The following is a 21,726-nucleotide window of genomic DNA, read 5'->3' as shown; positions in this document are numbered from 1 at the left end:
AACAAAGACAATAGATCTTGGTTTGTTAACAGTTATTTGAAATACTAAACTGCCCGCCTCTCCAGAATAATACATATCGCGTATCCTTCGTCAAATATGATCTAATAAATGTTTCAGGCTTATTGAACGTACCTGACAACAGATAAGTTTGGATGACACACGATGTCATTACCAAGAACATCAAACAGGTCGAGACAAATGATTACAGCGGGAGCATTTATCGTTTGGAAGCCGCCAGATTAAACTTACTTTCCACCCCAGAAGATCTTTGTCGTTATCACCAGAGTTGAACGTCTAAAAAGGCAAAATGAAAGCAAATCTGTGACATCAACAGCTGAACATGGACAGTTGGAGCAAAACGGCAGAACATGTGTTTTGGACTGTACACAAACCATATGTTTGAATGTATTACCAGGATGAAGAGCTCGGATACTGAGTAACCATGCGATTCTACGTTATTCGCTCCGTGTCACACTCAACCACGTTCCACATAAGTGTGATTATGCCAGAATTTGGCCAGCACCAATGAATGAGTCTTGCAGGCGTATAAGCTGACATAGCTATACAAATGCCAATTCAAGACAGATAAAGTATATGACAAGGCACAAGAGGGTGAACCATTATCCAGAGCTTTGTAAGAGGGACACAGGAGTGAGTGTGGATATGGAATATTGGCCCTCATTAATCTTGTATCTCCCTATCTTACCTTTCCAGCACACAACACCCTGACTCATAATATGTGCAAGGAAGGAGATGATACAAGATTAGGGAGGCTGGCTGGGACGGATATTAGAAAACACCAAACTCAATTAAAGTGTGCCTCATACCTCCATCCTTTTTTCTTTATGATGTTTCCAAGCACCACCTCTGCCCTGCGAAGTAGACGGGGAGAAGGCATTATTAAATAAAGATGGTCTTGAAAGGATGAAAGAGAGACAGCACACTATCACGGGGATGATTTCAAGCCCCAAGTCTAAAAAGAAAAACTGGATATAAAACGATATATGATATATGAGGAAGCGTTCAATGGAAAGCACACCTGTTTAGGACTGGAGAGTGTGAACTGGCTGCCAGATCACAGTCGGCAGGGCCCGGGTCCAGCTGTTCTGTGGAGCCACCACTAAATCACTCATTAACAGCCGCAGGGGTGCTAATGAGTGATATTACTTCCAACATGTGGCTCATTAAGACCGAACAGGAACCTGTCACGAGGTTGTCTCTGAAGTCCTCTCAGCCTGACAAGTAATGAGACACCTGCCTGTAGCATAGCTCCCAACAAAATGGACTTGGGCAATACTGAAAACTAAAACACAGCAACTACTAAGATCTGTTGAGGTTATATGTTGGTACATTGATGACTAATACTTGCTTTTTTATAATAATATTAATAGTAATGATCTCACTATTTTCCACATCATTACTTGTGCTATGTTCAATAACGTTTTTTTTCTGACACACACACAACTTTCTTGGACACCTATGACAAACGCAAAATTACTTTGGTGTGAAAACACCTTAAATCTTCCCCCATTGCCCATTGTCCATTGACCCCAAGGTTGATTCATATACAAGATTTGTTTTACCTACTATTGTAAAACCAGGGTCTAATTTACATTTTACATGGCCATTCTGACCTATTGTTATGCTGATTATTATAGTAGTGGATTAGAATTAAACTACAATCCAGGTAATCCAGAGGTCTTTCTTTTTTCTCTGTACTCCTGTGTGTGTGCCAGTTTTAGTCTGCTGATCCAACAAGCAGGATGAGTCGAGTACTTGCTGCACTACAACTGTACAATCTGTTTCAAGCTCTGCCAGCTGGACACACACACACCTTTTTTAAACAACCAGCAATAAGCCCTCTCCTGAGAGCAATAATGCCAGTGTTTGAGTGCATAATAAGGTGTGTATGTGTGTATTACTGGAAAATACCCACACAATGGAAATGTGAGTCATTTGAGAACCCAAACATAAGGTACAGTGTGCCTCGAGCAGGTTAACTGTCTTCATTCATAATTAGGTCTTTATTCCAGTGTGGACTAACAGCACAAGCAATGACATAATGCTGCATTCATGGCTTTATAATATTCTATTACTTTCAGATTTGTGTGTAATTATGTTACCAATTTGCCACTGGGCTCACTCAGTGTCATGCAATTATTATGCATCTAGAGCAAAACGTTTAAGCCCGAAAGAAAACGAAGATGAAATTTCTATTCTTCCAATTACTCGCATACTTTTAAGTGCTTTGAAGCAATGTGTGTCTCCTGATAGCAGTGGCTACACAGGATAAGCAGAACATTTGTATTACTGCATTTACACACATTTATTTATATATCAGAAAAACAGTAGCCTACAAAATGGGATGGATACGCTAGTTAAGCATCACAATTGATAATTTAATATTTATTTGTTGACTGTTTGTTTTGCTGCTGTGTTTTGTATAGAACGACCTACATTGTTCGTAGAATTTTTTGTTACTGAACAACTGCAGAGTCGAGGATCTGCTTTCTCTTTACCCTGACACTCACATGTCAAGTGTACATGAATGGTCACGATATTCCTTTTGATGCATGTTAATATGGATAGGGACCATTACTTACCGAGGGCCAAAACCTTTGAATGGATGACTGTTTTTTCTTTGTTTTAAACGCCGTGTTAAGACAAAAAACATATTACTATGGATGTAGCCTGTTCCTGCAGCCTCCAACACCAACATACATTCTCTGAGTCTGACTGAAATCACAGAAAGCTAAACCCAAGGACTTCAAATGAAAGCTTTCCCCACTCTGACGTGCAAAGTGTGTGATGTGTTCTACTCCTAGATGTGTGTGTGTGTGTGTGTGTGTGTGTGTGTGTGTGTGTGTGTGTGTGTGTGTGTGACTGTGTGTGTGTGTGTGCGCGCGCAACCTAAGCTCCTCAGCACTGATATGTGCTGGAAACTGTTGGGATTAACACCTGTGCAACACATACCGAGCTGTGTTACACGCTGTCACAAGCATTTGCACGTGTCAAACAGATATGTGCTTTCTGTCAAGTGGTGCTTTGGATTAAGTAATATGTATTGGTAATATTTCTGTCAACTCTGTGCCGGTTTTTTCTGGACTCACCATTTGACAACAAGGCAAACTGATTGTTGAATTCTCCCCAGACCAGTGGAGCAAGGACTGATGACATTGAAGGATTGAATGAGAAATGAGGAATACCACTGACACCTATTGAATCCTTTTCTTTTTTCATTTTCACCGGAGCAGTCTGACGCATCTCCTAAACATAGTGTCAGAACTAAAATATTCTTTGGGAGGATTAAAAATAAAAGGGACTTGCTGCTGTTAATCAGAGATAGTGTTCGCAAAGGATAATCCCTTAGATTATTTCAAAGCACCCAAGTTTCTACAAAGCCAGATTAATCCACGCTGGAATTTAAACCGTCACTACAGTCAGCAATAGGGCAACACAGGGCTGCTATCTCAGGGTAAAAATATCACCCCAAGCTGTCCAGTAAATTTAGATCAAGACCATGAATATCTGAACCCTCGTGCATGTTACTGCAACAATGAAAAGGACAAGGACCCCATAAAAAAAGACTTTCAGGTCTATGCTCAAGGAGAGAGAGTGTCGTGTCCATTAATAGTCAACTGTAAATACTTTACATGAACAATTAAATCTGCTGACAAAGATGAGTTATATTTCCATCTGAATCTAAAGCAAAGATCAAAGTTATGGCAGAAAACATGAGAGATACACGGCATTTATAATTGCTTCATGTGTTAATTTGAAGATGTTTCCAGTTTTCTGATTATACCACACGGATCGAGTGGTTTGTCCTGCAGAATTTTTGTGGATATTTCCGTCACATATTTCATCTGTTTCATGACTAACGCGTACAGTGTTTCCATTACGTATTGCTGCAGATGGTATTTTACCAAAAAAACAAGATAGTGATGCTTGTTAGTTTTAATGACTTTGTTACTGTTATCACACAAGGCTGATAACCTTTCAAGTAAAAGTTTGGAGCATAACTGTATTCATCTCCATTGGTGGCAGACGTTTTCAAGCATCTCACCATTTTTTTTGTTTAGATTGGGGGTCAGATTGGTGCTTGAGGTTCTTTGGGAGAATCAAGATCTTGATTTTAAAATGCTTAATCATGCAGACTAACTGAAGCCATCTGCATCGCTTTATATCAGCAAAAATAAAAGAATATCTCCATGAGCTTTGGCTGAGTACCTGAAAGTTGCACCCTGGCACGGCAACTACTTCATAACCTCTTCCTGTGACTTAATCAATCACGCTTCAGCAGTTTCATAATATCTGGTGTAACCGCTCAATGATACATGACCCGTGGCAGAGGATCTACTCACTTTCCAGCAGCGTAGACCTCCGCAGTGTCAAACAGATTGATGCCATTCTCATACGCCATAGTCATCAGCTGCTCTGCCATCTGTGAAAAGAGCAGGGGAGAAGGAAGAGCGGAGGGAAAACAATAGGGTGAGAGATCCCTCATTTGAGGTGTTGGCACTTTTTCTATTATTAAAATGTCCCTTCACAAGACTACAGAATGATTTTGGGGGTTTACTTTGGTATAAAATGTTTATTCACTGGCTGTCAAACTAGCAGTGTGTAGTTACTAAACGTTATATATAGTGTCTTGAGCAATCCAGGATATGCCAAGTCATATGGATGGCTCTCATTCCCAACCCCTGACTGATGGAGGATGACAAAATCCATCTGCTCTCACCTCATCCGTTATCTGTCCGCCAAACGTCACCCATGTTCCTAAAGAAGATGACAAAAGAGTGGGTGTCAGTGTAAGTACACAAGCACACATGCAAACAGATGAGCCAATACATATTGCTACCATAGTGTATGTACTGTTTTATAACTTCTGCAGAGTTCTAGAACTTGCTTCTTTATTTTTTCTCTTATTTAATCTTTCTTAGAAGATTAAGGACCATGTCGTGGTCTGTTCATCTCATCAATCTGCTATACAAAGTTGTTTGTGTTTAGAAAACTTTTCAGTGTTTCCAAGAATCGAAGAGACGCATACCTAATCCAAGGCAGGACACCCGCAGGCCCGACTTCCCAAGGTTTCTGCAAAACAGAGAGAATTATTTACAATAATGCAGGACTGAGGTGGCAGTGATTTGTGATAATTACACCCTGGTGGTGGCTAAGACCATTAGAGAAGGACTTAAAGCCTTTTTTCTAACCTTGATTGACCGATAAATCAAATCAAATACCATATCACACTTTTGTAATGGGGGAAAAGCCTGTTCTGAAGGTTCTTACTGAAGTGGAATATTAAAGCCAGGGACAACATGAAAAACAGGTCTTTGTGCGGATCTGAAGCCTGCACCTACTCCAGCACTGACACACGTCGAGTGGATGTGTAGAGGAAGAGAGTAACAGGAGCTGACAATGAGAATGTATGTGTGGGAATATGCGGTTTATGTATGTATGTTTGTGAGAAATGTCAGGGAAGAGGAGAAGAGAAGGAGTGGGACTTAAACCAGCCCGCCATGACATCCACTGAAATTTCACCCAACACACCAGGATCCCTCAGCCGCCATCTGACTAAAATCCCCTAGAGCAACGTAGAAGCACGACGACTCACAACAACTAAAGCTGGCAGCTCTGAGCCAGGGAGACAGGCAGCTCTGCTGACGATCACAGATTTGGTTAGGTGCTTTTATACAAGCTTTATAAGTGTCCTGAGATGCCTTTGGTACCTGGCTAAGAAGCAAACATCATCAAAGATGAATCTTTTCCTGAAAGAGATACACTGGCAGCGTTAACGATGAAAAAATGTGTCCAGCAGGGATGATGTAACATGGGCAGGAGTCAAAGTAAGCGTGTGGGAGGACAACTATAATATTTTTATAAAACTGCCTGTATAGAAATATAGTTGAAATGAAAAGGAGCAGAGAAGACTGTGTGTGTGTTTGTGTGTGTGTATGTGTGTGTGTTAGAGAGTGTTGAAGCCATGTTGAATGCTGCAGTGACTAACAAAACACTTCTTTCAATGTGGTCTGAACACCAAGTCCAAAACCACTGACTAAACTGTTTAAAATAAATATGTAAATCTCAGCAGTATCGTACAGCCTCCAAGCAAAGCAGGCTAAGTGGTCTACATTTGTGTTGTTATATAAACAAAAAAAAGCTTTTCAAATGCTTTCAATTTTCACTTTTTGACAAAACTACTTTCATTTTTAAAAGAGTTAATCCACTTAAATGTTCACTACACCATCAAACATCAATAGCTCCAGTCTTATTCCAATGAACCCCTCTAGAGGCTTTAAGAGAAACGGTGTGACTAAGAAACAAAGAAATTACATCCGCTTCATGTATTTTCCAAGTAAAGCAACTTATTTTCTACTAAGGGCCTCATTAAAAAGATCTGATATGGTCAGTGAGGTCTGTAATCGTGTTATGGTTTGAATCCAAGAGGCTATGACGACATCTATAGGAGCCCGGTGACTTATAAGCGAACACAGCCACTTGTGAGGGAGAGAATGAAAATGATAAGAGAATCTAAAGGGACCACGTGCCCTTACGTTGCACTGCGGTGACAAGGTTAACACAAGTCCCCTCTGGCAAATCACTGGAGCTGATCTACAATTAACTGGCTCTTAATTGCATGAGTAAAATACCCCCTCTGGGAGCTGCTGCTCTGCATCACTTACAGAGATAACAAAAAAAACAAAAGCAGCTTACTGAGTGAAACTGTTTGGTGGAGCATGTTTGTGAGAGTATTTTTAATGATGGACTGAGCCAGTTGTCATCAGCGAGAGCAAAATAACTTCACTAATAACTCTGCTTGACTGCATCATCCTTTAAATAGGCAGAGAACACAGTGGGTTTTGGTTTGTAAAACTGCTTCTGTACTTTAGGCACAGAGCATTTTAAGCCTTGCACTATTCCAGATTTAAACTCCTAATGTGATTAGATGAATCCACGTTGCTTAATATGTTAATACACTGTGTATGTTGTGTGTCACTGAAATGCATAGTAAACAAGTCTAATTAGATAAACTCAGAGCAACTGTCAAAACATGCTTCTAGAGTTGCGTCTTTTTCATCAGCATGTGTTCGGGGTTATCACAAAGTGAAGCTTACAGTGCAAACGTTGCATGAGCATGTTTCAGCCATGAACACTGCAAAGTGCGGTGCCAGTGTGGTTAAGCACTTATCCAATCCTAAAAATAATTTACAGGGATATCAGAATACGCAGCTCTGCCCTCGCTATTGTTCTCATTGCATGGGTGTCTCTTTGTCAGCACATTGTTGTGTTCAATATTTTACTAGACTGGCCTTGAATATTGCATTGTGTGTTACTGCGATGACCTCTCTGCCAGGCCTAGTAAGTTTGCCGGGCTCAGGTTCCCGCTGAGCCTCAGCAGACAGGAGCCGCAACTGTGAAGTCATCTATATCACACCCTTCTGAATAATAAAGGAGACAGGTACAGTACTGGATCAGCAAACTCACTACAGCTGCAGGGACACAGCCACTGAACAGAACACTTAATAACCGCAGCACATGGTCAGTAGTCTTATTTAGTTTGAAGAACTAGATAACCTTTCACTGAGGTCGCTGTTAACATCACCCTTCTAATCCAATCAGCACAAAGCCCATAGGGACGAGCCAAGGGCTTTCATTTTGGCATGTTGGTTTATTTAATTAAGGGCTGGCTTGGAGATCTATTTGGGGCTTGTTTACACACAGATTGCATTACACTTTAACTTGACACAATGAATTCTGCATGTCTAAGTCTATCATTCAGCTCTGCTGCTGGCTTTGGCAGCTGTTGAAGGAAGAACAACTCTGGAAAATGCGGGAGCTTCAGGACCTTCCACAAAGGTCGACATAACAAAAGGAATACCCGATGACACCTAGAGAGACTAATTTATTATAGATCAATGGATTATTGATTATTGGATTTTTGTCTCTTGAGGAAAAAACATGAAATACAAGAGATGTAATAAGGGGCCTCAACACAAAGACAGAAAGTGTGTATGTTTAAAAATAACTACCGGTAGTACTCCTGTTATTCCTACTACTAGCTGAGCCATCCTCACACATCGAGTTAAGCATATTTACTGCAAGCACTGCTAACTGTATGAATCACCTTGTTAAAATGGCGTTCAAATTTGACTTGCATAATACACCCAAACGTTGGGCAGTAAATAATAATATACAGAAATAAGAAATACAATCTACTATTTGAGGAGGAAGGACGGAAAGAAAGGTAATGTAGCTAGCAATGATTAATATTTGAAAAGTCTTTCATACCCGGCACCACTCCACAACAATCCACAAGAGTGTAAGTGTAAAAGTGTTTTGACAGATGTCATCACAATCCCAATAAGCAATTAAGTAAGTTAGTGTAAACGTAGCTGTAGCCAGATACATGCAATCTACCAAGGTCATTAAATCAGTAGTTTCCTGTGAATAACAGCCTCCCCTGTTGGGTCAATCAATTATCTCAATACAAACACTGGTGTGACCCCCTCAGATCAATCAATACAATTTTGACCACAACACAGTTGCATGCCTCCGCCAACCTTTCAAGTTGCACATCACATCAGTCCAGATTCATATAGTACAAGTAGTGAAGACTCAGAAAGAAGTGCATGAATGTTTTAGTTACAGCAATAAAGACATTTTGTGAGTTTGACCAGCAGACTCTAATCATGCTTGAGTGAACATCTGTGCCAAATTTGAAGAAATTCTCTAAAGGCGTTGCTGATATAGTGCGTTTACGAGAATGAGACGTAACGAGACAGATGTAAGGAAAACTCACATTATGCCTGCAGCTACAGTGAAGCCTGATGGATACACATCTCCCTACAGTTTTCTGGTAATGTCATATATACTATAATTTCTACTAAAAGACACATTTCTATTTTGACCAAGTGATTTGGAACAAATTGGGGTCAATCCAAATAATAATCTGGTTTCTAGTAGGTATTCATAATGTTATTATTTTCTTTTTGTATATCGTCGTGCAGATTATCAGACTAGTTCCTTTTTTAATTTATTTTTCTATTGTTCAAGAAATAGACATGAGGGACAAAAATCCCATTAGTCCATGAAATAAGAAATAGTAATCCAACGATATTCATTAAGGATCAACATTAATTATTATGTTATTCTTAGACAAGGACATTTTACATTTTTGTTCATCTGAGCTCTAATCTGACATAACATTATTTAGTAAATCATCTGTAAATCAGAGCTGCTAAAATCCTGTATGCTAAACAAGTTAGCTTTATAGCCACAAAATGATATTTGGGAAAGCTTGAATACAAACTTGGTTATGATGATTTCGAACATACTGCATTTATCCACCTCTATGACCATGAAAGGGCTAAAGTGGTGGATGATAAATATCCAGCTTGATTATCCTTAGATCGTGAAGCTAGGTCTTTAATTTAAATGTATGATGACATAAGATATAAAACACATCAGCACCTCACACCAATACAGTTTTTGAGCAGGTCCTGATATTGATGGATTTTAATTCATTATTATACCTTATGTCATCTAATCTATTTCACCTATTAGCTGTGTCTGTTGTGTCTTGGTTTGTATCCAAGATCACACAAACACACATTTTTTAAACTATGGCTGAAAGAATTCAGAGGGGTTAGACTTTGTTGCCCTAATATTTCAAAACCCCAAAATATTAACGCACTACAGTTAAGCTCTAGCTGCGTCGAGGAGGAGCAGGACTGAGTCGGAGAGATGGTTTAAAGTCGGAGTGAAGTCGGCGAACAGCACATGCTGATGAATGAGCAAACAAGGTCACAGAGCTGTAAAGAGAAACGTGTTGAGAGGTATGTTCGCTGAGCTGGACTATTATTACTACCTCAGCCGTGGATTTAACTTGGGAAAAACACACAGGCGGAATTCCACTGGCTCGTGGTAGCTGCAGGTGGTTTCCACCTCCATTCAGGTTTATGTAACATCCATTCCACATAAAGGAAAGGAAGGGTGGAGGGAGGGAGGGAGGGAGCGACCGAGGAGATATATTGGATTAAAATTTTCCTGACTAGGCAATAACAAAGGAGAAACCACTCTGCCCAGAAAAGTTCCTTATACAAATTAAAGCAGACAAAGGAACAGTTCAACCCTGAAATAAAATGTCATTATTATCTGCTCTTTTGTATTTAAAACTTAACAGTCAAACAGCAATATTGTTTCTTTGATCCTATTACCTCCCATTTATGCCAAGTGTCCACCTGATTGGCTGACACATGAATGGTTGTGCTCTTCGCTGTACACATCCTCCAGAGTCTCACCACCATCCTCTATTCACTTGCTGCCAGCTGGATGACCCTTTTCAATAACTCAAGGCAAAAAAAGTCAATTCTCTACTCATATAAAGCCAATGATGGATAGTGCGGGGGCGAGATGTGACTGGATGTGAATTTTAAAAGAAGGGTTATTATTCAGGTGTGGTTTTAAGAGGTAATTCTTTTATTTTTATATATATACGCTAATGTGCTTTCTTGTAGAGAGTCAGAGGAGAAGATCGATGAAGGGTATGAAGGTAGAGCCAGGAAACAATTTGTTTAGCTCAGCACAATGACTGAATGCAGAAGAAGAAACAGCTATTCTGGGTTTGTCCAAACTGATGGGAAATAAAACGACCAGTAGCTATAAAGCTCACTAATGAATATATTATATCCTGCTTAGTCCCTGAGACTCTCCCAGTTCTTATGCTTAATTCTGCCAAACAGCTGCAAGACATGAAAATGTATGTACATTCATACATTTTCACAAAAACATAAAAACACTTTGGCTTTGATGCTAAAATAGCAATAATGTGTAATTGTGTGTTATTTTTACTTTTGGGAAATGCCATGATGTGTGTCAGCCACATTTCTTTCTCATTGTTGTTATCTTACATTGACCGCTTACAACATCAGAGCCGAAGCGTGTTCTGCAAAAATAAATTGTCGTCAACTGCTAAATAATACCACACAATTACTTTCAACCTACATATTTCATGTTTCCCATAATTATTGCACTTGTATTTTTTTGTTTGTTTTAATTTTGCCTCCTGCATCAATATCCATTCACCCTTTAAGCCTTTAAATGAACACATGCTCACTAATAAAATGTAAGCTTGTTTTTTGCAGCATCACATGTGAAAGCAGTTCAAGACTACAACGTCGTATTTAATTTCATTTGTGTATGTAAACAACTTTATACATAGAGCAGCCAGAAACAAAGAGCTTTGTTGCCAATGGCTCTATGAGACAGTTTGTTCATGGCAGTTCTTCTTCTCTCTTATAAACAGATTGCCAGCGCAGAGGGTTTTCTTGAGGCTAAATTAGTTTTGCTTCTAACTCTGGCATTTTCACAGGCTCTTGTCTCGGAATAAATCTGCCATCGCCCACAGGGATGGGAAATCTGCTATATGCTGAAAAGGAGTGAGGGGGACATTAACAATATAAATGTGGAAGATTATATAGGAACCCATAGTCAAAGGACACTGACAAAACTTTATATAGTAACATGAATGATCAGTAGATGAATCTGTACATCGGCACACGGTTGCAAACAAGATCACTTATAGACAATTAATTAATCAATGAATATATCAAATATCAATCAGTCAGTTATTAAGAAAAGTGTCCCAACAACTATGGATTCAGCTTCTTAAATATTAAGTTTTCCTGGTTTTCTTAGTCTTCTATGACTGAAAAGTAAATAACTTTGGCATTTTGAATGTTGGTCAGACTAAATACAAATATTTATAGATGACCACTTGGGCTTTGAAAAATTGCAATGGACATTTTCAGGCTTTTATATCGGTATTTATATATAATCAACACATGGATCAGTGATTTAAACAAAATATTGTTTGACGCAGCCGTTATTACAAGTAAGCGAATGCAGGTTATTAGCATAATGGATCTAAACTGTACTTACAAGTCTGTAAGAGAACATCTTGCTGTCAAAACCAGAGCAGAGACTGCATTGGGCACTGTATCAATTTAGAGAAAAAAACTGGTCCATCTGCCTTATTAAAAAAAATGTTGAGGTTAAAGATTCATAGTACACATGACTAAGCATGATGCTCTTGGGTATATGGGATTTTTGCCTGCTGGCCCATGCTGTAACACTTTATTAAGCTAAAGAGACACTTTTATTTGAACTAAAGTGTTCTACATCACTGATTTTACTTAGCCTTCAGTTCAAATGCTACAAATTTCATTATTAAAATAAATCTAAATTTCATTTTTTAAATGAATCAGTCTCCTAAAAATATGCGGAATAGCTCATCTACAGTGGTGGTTTTCAATAACCTCTATTGAGCATTTGTGCATCTTTAAGACAACCAATTGACCTAATTAGTATTTTAGCAATGCTACAAAGCCCAATTATAGTGTGTAACCCTGAAGGATATAATGTAATGCAGTACAATACATAATAGTGTGAATTGATAAACTGATCGAGGACAACACAGATACTGAGTGAATCAAGGACTTAAGAAAAATAACATGCAGAGAGAAATGAGTTGTTGTTCCACCACACACACACACACACACACACACACACACACACACACACACACACACACACACACACACACACACACACACACACACACACACACACACACACACACACACACACACACACACACACACACACACACACACGCACACGCACACACGCACACACACGCACACACACACACACGCTCTAATTAAACTCTATCAGTGAGGCAAAGAAAGAACAGCTGTCTTCATGTTCTCCTTCAACATATCACAAGTGTGTCTCTCGCATTCAGACACACTTAAAGACACATAGGCAAAATACTCCCACCAACCCCCCCATCTCAGTTGTTCTCTTATACACCAACACAGGAAGGAAAATAAGTGCATAAAGTGAAACACAAGCCTACATCAATAAATGAACCATCCCACCGTTTGGCAATTTCTCCCCACACGCCCAGAGCAAACAGATGGTGAATGTTCTGTGCACATTAAAGAGGGTACCTAAGTGGCTACTGTGACCTGAAATCTGTGCTGTGGATGAGTTTTAGCATTTACATTAGAGAGGCCAAAGTGTACCGCTGCTGTACGTGTTTTCTGTTCAACAGCCACAGTCTATTTATGATTCATATTTCAAGGGGGAGTAGAGGCAGTGGAAAGCTGGCTTCCGTGGTGAAGAGAGCCCTCAGAACGCAACGTCCCAGCGTGCACCCACACTGACGATGCCCCAAATCTCACACCCACAGCTTTTGTCACCAAACACTGAGCGATGCATGGTTTTTGCATGTGTGTAACAAAATACTGGAAAAATGGATACCTAGATTAATCTTTCAGAAAAATACCCTTACTAGGAAAAAACTACTCCATAGAGATGCACCGAGTCAGTTTTCATTCTGCAACCACAGCTAATAGGCAAATGTGAAATGTGTATACTGGTAATTAATCTGGAACAGTTTGTAACTTTTTGTTTGTAAATCTTTGACACTCTCTTTATATGTCTCTTTGCTATTTTTACCGCCCATCAAATGAGGTTTTGTTTTTCTTTGATTGTTTGTCTGTCCGTTTTTTAGTTAGCAGGATTACACAAAATCTACGAAACAGATTATGACCAAACCATGTGGAAGGATGTGGTATGGGTCAGGGAATAAAGCATACAACTTTTTTGTGGATCCAGGTCAGGAGGCAGATCCTGGAGTGTTTTTTCTCTTTCTTAACATTGCGAGAGAGACAAGGCGATTTTTAAAACTCGTTGAATTCATTGAGAATAATTCATGAATCTTGATTAAAAAAAACAAAGTCAGGCAGGTTAAGGGGACTGATGATTAGGAATGTGTGTAATTTGAAGCTTGTAAACCTAGAAAATCGATATGTGGCCTTCTATTTTCCATCTGTTATATCAACTAATTTCAAGGCGAACTAACAGAGACAACTAGTTTCTGTAGTTTCTCAGTTATTGATAATGATACATCACAACTCCACAAAACACTGTGTTGATATTTAAATGCCATCCGCTTTCATAACAATGCCAGTAGTTATTTACAGGGGCTATGAATCACTGTCAATTTTATAACCAACAGTGGACCTCCAGAGATGTGAGGAATCCTATCGGTAGAGCTGCACAAGCGGAGGAGTCGAGTCAGCTCTGATTTACATGGCCACCGCAGGAAATGATACTGAGTGCAACGCAGCACAAGTGTTTTTTCGCAAAGTGTGTTGCAAAAACAATACCATGATTTGACAAAAAAAGCTCAAATACGCTAGAATTTGCTCTGCACGAAGCACAAAAATGGCAGATCCAACTGAAAGGTGATATGTTATCAATCTGGTAGTACTTTGCAGAAGTTTACTTTCTATGACTAAGCAAAGTAAAAGTGAATCATACTCTAGAGACACTTCCTGAGTTAGACCAATGGAGAGAAGTGCTGATACCGGCTTGTGAAGCAGGGCTCATACGGGACCGACTCCCCACCTGCAATGTCTCACCAGTCTCTCAGATATTCCCCCATTCCCTGAGAGAGACTACTTTACATAATCATAAGCCATTTTGTGTGCATAATTAATTCAGTCCTGACTGAAGGCATTTAATCAATCCTTGAAGGTGGCGCAGGCTCTCATAGCAGAGTTTGATGATTTTAAACAGTGCAGCCATGCAGACCCGGTGGCATATTACAGAACGGCTCCGTATCTGGTGAGGCGGCTCAGTAAAGCTGCAGCAATCCCTCGGCACCTTGAAAGGCCATTCACATTGATGGTTTCCCTGGCCTTGTGGATAAAGTCACTTTCAACCTGAGATGCTTCCTCGCCTGTAGATGTGAGCCGACGGCCTTGATTGAATCTCAAGGCTGCGACTCAAGGATACAGAAAGGGATGTATGCAAATCAGGCTGATCTGAATTGCAGAGTACTATCCAGTAGTGTGGATAACCATGGGAAGTTAGGAAGTAGGGTGGATGAGGCAGCTTTAACTGTACTCTGCTGGAGCACAGTTATAAAACCACAAACATCTTCAGCTTTCAAAAGTGCAAAGTGAAAAATTCTAACTGAATTTAACAGATAGAGAAAGGAAAAAAACAATGCGCTCATAGATTAAAGGAGAAATACATTTCCATTGAAGGGGTTGGTAGTCTCAACTCCAAGAGGCACGTTTGAAACACACTGACATGACAGATCATTCCACACTACTGTACTTCCTCTTGGGCATAGAGCCTGCACCAACATTAACCTCAGCCCTCTCCATTCCTTTCTTCCCGTCTTTCTTTCACTCTCTCCTTCCTTCCTTCCTTCCTTTTCATTTCTATCCCTAAAAACACCATGTTTCACCCCCAGCACACTTATCCCTGAGCCTCATGCTGCATTAGCTCCAGTTTACATAAGATACAGGCTCGGGTTCACAAACCCAGAGCCCGATATATATCTAAGACTACACAGCAGAATACAAACAGCCACTGGCCCTCGAGCAGAGAATGATTTTACTCTTTCAATATCATTAGCCTCAATAATGACAGTGTGCCAACATGGCAGGCCTGCCGGTAGCAAATCAGATGCAAAGGATTGCGAAGATTCATTCAGACATCAACAGCTCTGAGGATGGGTAATGCGTTTCCTCAAATCAAGTGTTAGTTTCTCAGCCGGCAATTAACAATCAACAAAAACCCAGATTTATTCTGCTTTGAGGACACATCACTTCGCACATTATCATCTTCAGCTTTGAGGTTTAAAAAGATTAAATTCAAAATGAACAGTTATCTCTCTACCAATACCATCCCGATGAGACATTTGGCCTGATTATAATGTTTGGTATGCACGATAAACTGCACTATAAAGAAAACAAATTACATGATTTTAATTAAGGCTCCGCTTTTGATTCCACTGAAGAAACAAACATATTTGATCCACTCCGAAAAGCACGTTTAATTGTATTTATCCACTGTCACAATGAATAGCGGTAACCTGAAGCAAGATGACAGTGCACCTATGAAACATTGTGACTCAAACTTGGAAGAATGTTACATTATCAATTGATAATATAACATTAAGATAGTTACTGTGAGTAATTTGTATGTATTGTAAAATTTGCAGCTGTGCTAGTATGTACGATAGGGATGCTGTTTTTTATTATTAACCTCGACAGGCTGATTCAAGTTTGTAATGCAAAGCAGATGCATTGCATGAGTGGCCAGCTTGCTGCACATTATCATTCCTACCTTACATTGCTGCAAGATAATTCAAACTCATTTCCTCACTGATAATGACGATAGATTTGTCATCTTGCACTACTGGTTAATTTGCTTTTCAATTACTCCTCTATGTGCCGCTGCTCCATCTGCTTTTAAAGATATTCCACTAAGTAATCGTTTCTCTGCCTCCTTATCAGCTCTCGTGTAAAAGCCTGAATAATTAAAGGAACTCGCCACATAAACAAAAGACCTTTGAATTTTGCTACAAATGCTTTTCTGCATGCAAACCACCACTTAAAGGTTAATGTGGTATGGCAGAAAAAAACATGGTCACGAGTATTCAGGTCGTTTCTACCCTCAAACAGGTTAGACAATTTCCCTTAAATTAAATACAAACTATTTAATCCACACAGGCAGTAGGAAAGCAACAGAGTTGTAAATATACAATTTAGTTAAAATTAGTAATCGAGTGAAGGGGTTGAGATAAATATTCAGCATCATGTCAGCATTGTGTATAAAAACTATATTTATGTCAACGTTTGTTCCCTCTCCAGTTAGAGAGGATTTTTAATATGACATCATTACTCTGATAGTGGCATATGGAGCTTTGACTCAATGACTGGAAATTAAGTTGATCTGAATATTTCTGCTCTGTTTAAAAGAATAATTGCAGTGATAATAATCTATATAAACACACACTATAAGAAATTATTATTTAGGACTAGTAGTAAGTTTTTTATTTTTTATCAGAACAGTATTCGTGCACTTGGAAGAATAATCTGATAAAAATACAAATTTCCCCTTCAAAGCTGAACGAATGCAGTTGCTGTGCTGTGTTTGTGAGGCTTGTTTACTGTATGTCGCTCCTGCAGAGAACAGATTAGACATCAATTACCTCTTACCAAATACAAATTATATGCAATATCTCATCTTAAAGTCAAGGATGAGATGAAATAACAAACTGGAAATCTTTTTTAGATCCCACCATAAATACAAGTTTGGGGAGGTTAAATATTTAGTCCTTGTCATGATGAAGCATTTCATTTAACTGTGGATCTTAAACAGGTGGTGTCTGGCATATTGAGAGAAAGCACAATCAAAAACAAACACATTCTACCAAGAGGCAAAGCACTTGATTAATCATCATTTAAAATATAGCTAGCAAAACCCTATGTAATTTCATTGATAAATGTAATAGTCTGAAAGTTTTGGGGTCACATTTATCAGTTAACCTTTTTAGTGCCCTACCGATACTTCATGCCAGTCCTCATGCTTTGCTCGCTGGAGGTAGGCACACTCTGAACAGAGAGTTGTCCGAGGCTGCGAGCCACCATCGCCACAGCTCTGAACTTGCTGCGGGTGCCTGTGTTGGGGCTGTTAGCGTTCTGTCGGTTTAGCCGGTCCTCCGTGGTGCGGCTCACCCCCCCACGATGGTCCGTGCACACTAGTGACACCTGCATCTTGGATTTTGTCCGTCACACTCGCAGTCTGTAGGATGTTAATCCGACCTCAAAAACTGTGTCTGATGAAGTTGCGATAAAGTCATGGACCAAATCACAATGGTCAGTAAGAAAAAAAAAGGACTGCAGAGAAGTGGGAGGGCAGAACAGAATGTATTCAAATGCCGAAGGAGCGCTGATCAGGTGGAAACTAAATCCTCTCAAAGGAAGTCCAAATCCAAGCAACAAATTACAGAATCTCTGCCTCTGCTGGTTTGAGAAACAAACTAGGAATCACTGCAGTCAAAATACATAAAAACGCAAATCCAGCTCAGTTCAGGGATTCAAAATTTCTACAAATCACAGCTCAAAAAAAGCCCCAACAAGTTTTTCCTTGATTCCTCCAGGGGTCCTCCTCTCGCTTTTTCTCTATAAAAAAAGCGAGAGATCATCAGGAGCTGACGAGCAGATATAGAGTCTTGCAATTTCCGTTAAAAGCGGAGCTCAGTTCAAGAGATAACACCTCTTGCTCCTGAGCTTCAAGAGTGGAAAAGCATAGATCCACGCAAAGAAATGGAGAGGATAAAACATGACAGACAGTTCCGGGAGGTTTTCATCTCTCCCACGGAGCCCACCTTGACAGCTGCTCTGGATCCTCAAAAATCTCCTGGAAACTACAGACTGTTAGCAAAAGGGCAACCCCATATTCACGTCCCCAGCTCTGGCCGTTGCCTGGATTAAACTTACATCTGCATGCCTTGTGCTCAGCGTAAAGCAGCACAGTGCACACAGGCAAGAGATGGGAGGAGAGAGAGAGAGAGAGAGAGAAAAAGAGAGGGAGGGAATGTGGTGGGAGGGATATGAAGAGAAGCTGCGAGGAGGAATATTCACAGAGCCAGGGAGCAAGGCATTGAAATCTGTTGTGTTTACAGCAGCACCCTCAAGAAAAGGATAGTGCATTTTTTGTGTTCCTTTTTGTATGTCTGTTAGCCTGCAGTGTGGTCTAATATAGTTTATCGTGTCAGGAAAAAGAAAAGGAAGCTGCATGTTCAGTGGCCAGGAGCTAACTACAGCCTATGGCCCCCTGAAAAGGCGACTCTCACGTGGGTCTCTCCAACTGCCCATGAAATATTCATTATGTAACTTTATCTGTGACAATACATGTCAAAGGCAGGGATGTCACGGACATATCTGAGATGCTGTGTTTTCGCCCATAGGCCCTTCTTCTCGAAATACATTTTTCAAAGTTGTTGAAAGAAATTATTTAATGTTGCATATTCTGAAACCGAGCAAAGTGTGTTCAGTCCAAAAATAAATGATAAAAGGTAGGAGGATAGCCCAATTTCAGCTTATCATCAGTTATTGCTTATTAAAAAAAAATCTATATAAATAATATATCAGTTTTTAGGTGAAACGGAAGACTGTAGGTAAGAGTAAAAATATAATGATTGGAAGACTAAAGTAAACACCACAGTAATTGGACTCAACGCAACTATGGCTACAGATTGAGGGGATATTAGATGAGACACCCGCTACCAGTAATGTAATACTGGAGCTTATTGGAGTGGATCAGCTCGTGTGCCATGGAGATAATTAAAAGAGATGCCATCAGGAGCAGACATGTATAGTAAAGTGTAGTCAAAGAAGCGACCTCCATCAGAGAAATCCAGCAAACAGGCTGTTGCTAACTGACAGCCCTATTCTTGGAGCTGTGACCTTTTGGTCTCCTGGACTTAAATAGAACCCTGAGGGGAAAGAGTGGTTTAATTCAACTGAAATCTGATTTAAATTTCACATTGTGTGCAGAGAGCCGCCAAGCTGAGCTCAAGAGGGCTCCGTCTCTTAACAAAGACAGAGTGTGGATGCCCTAACCAACCGTAGACTGCGTGTTTGTTTGCATCAATCTCAATAGCAGTGGCAGAAAAAACATTTATGATCGATGGGCTTGTGTCACCTTCGCAGAGTTATGTCCTGAACTCGTGGTCAGGTGGTGTGGAACAGATTTGGGACTGATGCCATTCCCTCTACCATCTGCTTCACTTGACCAGAGTCTCTACACAACAGGGCACGGTCCATATTCGCCTCCACTGCTGTGGAAATGTGATTCCACAATCCACTTCCCTCCGCTCCATGGGCCCCAGAAGTCATGACATGGGCAAGGTACTGAGAAGTGGGAGAGGCCAGGGACAGGAGCTGAGGCGGCACATATACAGTGTCAGTCTTCTGCTCCACGCCAAGTCCACATAACAAAACTGACAAACTGATAAAAACTGGAAAAAGGAAACTTTGCAGCAAAATACTAGACAAAAACATACCTTAGAATATTTATGTTCTGGCATTATTCAAAGCATATATATAATATCATTGGGGCTTTTACTGACTGCCACAGCTTTTTATGGCCAGTGAAAATATCTGATGGCTGATAACTTGTCAAAAAACTCCTTTGTCGACCTGTGATTTATCTGCTTCTAAAAATCCACAAATTTATTGACTGGTGCGAAATGCAAGGTGCAGTAATCAATACCAGCATCATCTGATGAAATTGTGATTCATCTCAAAGGAATCAATAAAACATTTTTTTTATACATATCCCTCCATTTTTGCCCCTTGCCACCAGATGCATACCCCACCATAGTCAGGTTTAATCTCTCTGCAAAATCTATACTCATTTTAACAGTCCTGTGAAAATGTCTGAAATAAAAAATTACACAACAAATGTATTGACGCTGTTTAATTAACAAATATACTAGGAGCTATCAACAGCCACCAAACAAATATGCTGAATCCAGTATGATTTGCACAACAGGCACATCTGCCAACTGTCTTCAGATTGACAGCATGCATTTCATCCCTTTTGACTGTATCTGGAAAACCAAAGAGGGACAAAACACCAGATAAAAAGAAGACACGATCGTTAAAGATGACAGACATTGATGACATGTGGTTCTCATTGGAAAATAATAAATAAAACAGGACGTTACTGTGATCGTGCCTTACAGACATTAACAGTCTGCAGCCTCTGTTGTCAACAGAAAAGATGATTAGTGGAACCTGTTACATCTCTTTTGTTAGAACCCAGTAACTCGTGTCCATGCACCCATCAATATGTAACACTCCTGCAGTACAGACGTCACCTTGCTGAAGGGGAATTGTTCCATGTGCGTGTCCCTCATGCTTCATTAACTACCACTGTCTAAATGTTATTAATGAAGTTTTAACAGGCATGACACATCAAACTGCAGTGCAGGGGTCACACTGCCCCCTGGCCTGCAAGTCAATGCAGTCATAGTCAGTCCGAACAAATGTTTCAGCAGTTGTAAGAATAAGAGGAAATTCAGCTGCAGAAATCACATGTTTTTATTACAGAAAAATAAATTACTGACTCCGCCATAATGTACATTTTTGCGTCGACAAAAATACTACTTATCCAAGTGTTTGGACAAAACTGCAAAAAACAGTGCAAGAGTTAAAAGCAACAGTTTATTAGCTCCTCTGTAAAATTCAGGAAATAGTTCATAGCCACTGACTCAGACGATTGTGTATCACCTGTTCCCTAGAAAACATAAAAATGTCCATACTGGATAGTGCATGTCTGAAAGCAGCTTTATCAGAGATTTATTAACCTCAGTACTATTATCAAGCTAATGCCAGCCTGAACTTTAAGCAGCTTTGTGATAATTCATCAGACTCTGGTTGAGCTAATTTGGAATGAACTTCTACTCATTGTAAGTCACAAGATAAAACAGTTATTATTAAGGTTGCTGAACAAAAAATAAGACACTGTGATCTTTACTTAATGGCTTAGCGTTTCACTGTTAAATTGCTAATTAGTGGTATTGTGTTTAAAAGGTGGAATATGCGCAAGCCAAAGATCCATCCTCTATGATAAAAAAGTAATTTTTGTATCAATGCAAGAAATAACGGAACAATACCCGAGAACCAAATCCTATCAGTTGCCATGTTGGCGTAGGATTCAGTAGCTGGTGGTTATATAGCAGTTCTGAACAAATAAAGAAGAGAAATCCATCTCCTCCCACAACGCAATGTCCTCCCTTGTGTTGTGTTGTGCCCTTCCTTTCCTTGCTTTGATTAAGAGCCT

The 21,726-nt window shown here is 39.8% G+C and overlaps 1 protein-coding gene across 3 annotated transcripts in view; it reads right to left on the bottom strand.

The window, feature by feature from the left end:
• kcnab2a (potassium voltage-gated channel subfamily A regulatory beta subunit 2a) overlaps window positions 1-21,726 on the bottom strand; it is a 68,855-nt gene that overhangs the window by 8,049 nt on the left and 39,080 nt on the right. For all 3 annotated transcript variants that reach the window (XM_062404753.1, XM_062404761.1, XM_062404745.1), the window contains 5 exons: window positions 5,051-5,094; window positions 4,742-4,779; window positions 4,365-4,444; window positions 828-872; window positions 250-294 (listed from right to left, as the gene is read on the bottom strand). In XM_062404753.1, coding sequence (XP_062260737.1) covers window positions 250-294; window positions 828-872; window positions 4,365-4,444; window positions 4,742-4,779; window positions 5,051-5,094 — 252 coding nt within the window. The remainder of the gene's footprint in view (window positions 1-249; window positions 295-827; window positions 873-4,364; window positions 4,445-4,741; window positions 4,780-5,050; window positions 5,095-21,726) is intronic.

This window comes from Platichthys flesus, chromosome 2 (assembly GCF_949316205.1).
Source record: "Platichthys flesus chromosome 2, fPlaFle2.1, whole genome shotgun sequence".
NCBI classification, from domain to species: domain Eukaryota; kingdom Metazoa; phylum Chordata; class Actinopteri; order Pleuronectiformes; family Pleuronectidae; genus Platichthys; species Platichthys flesus.
This window is presented reverse-complemented; position numbering and strand designations above follow the sequence as displayed.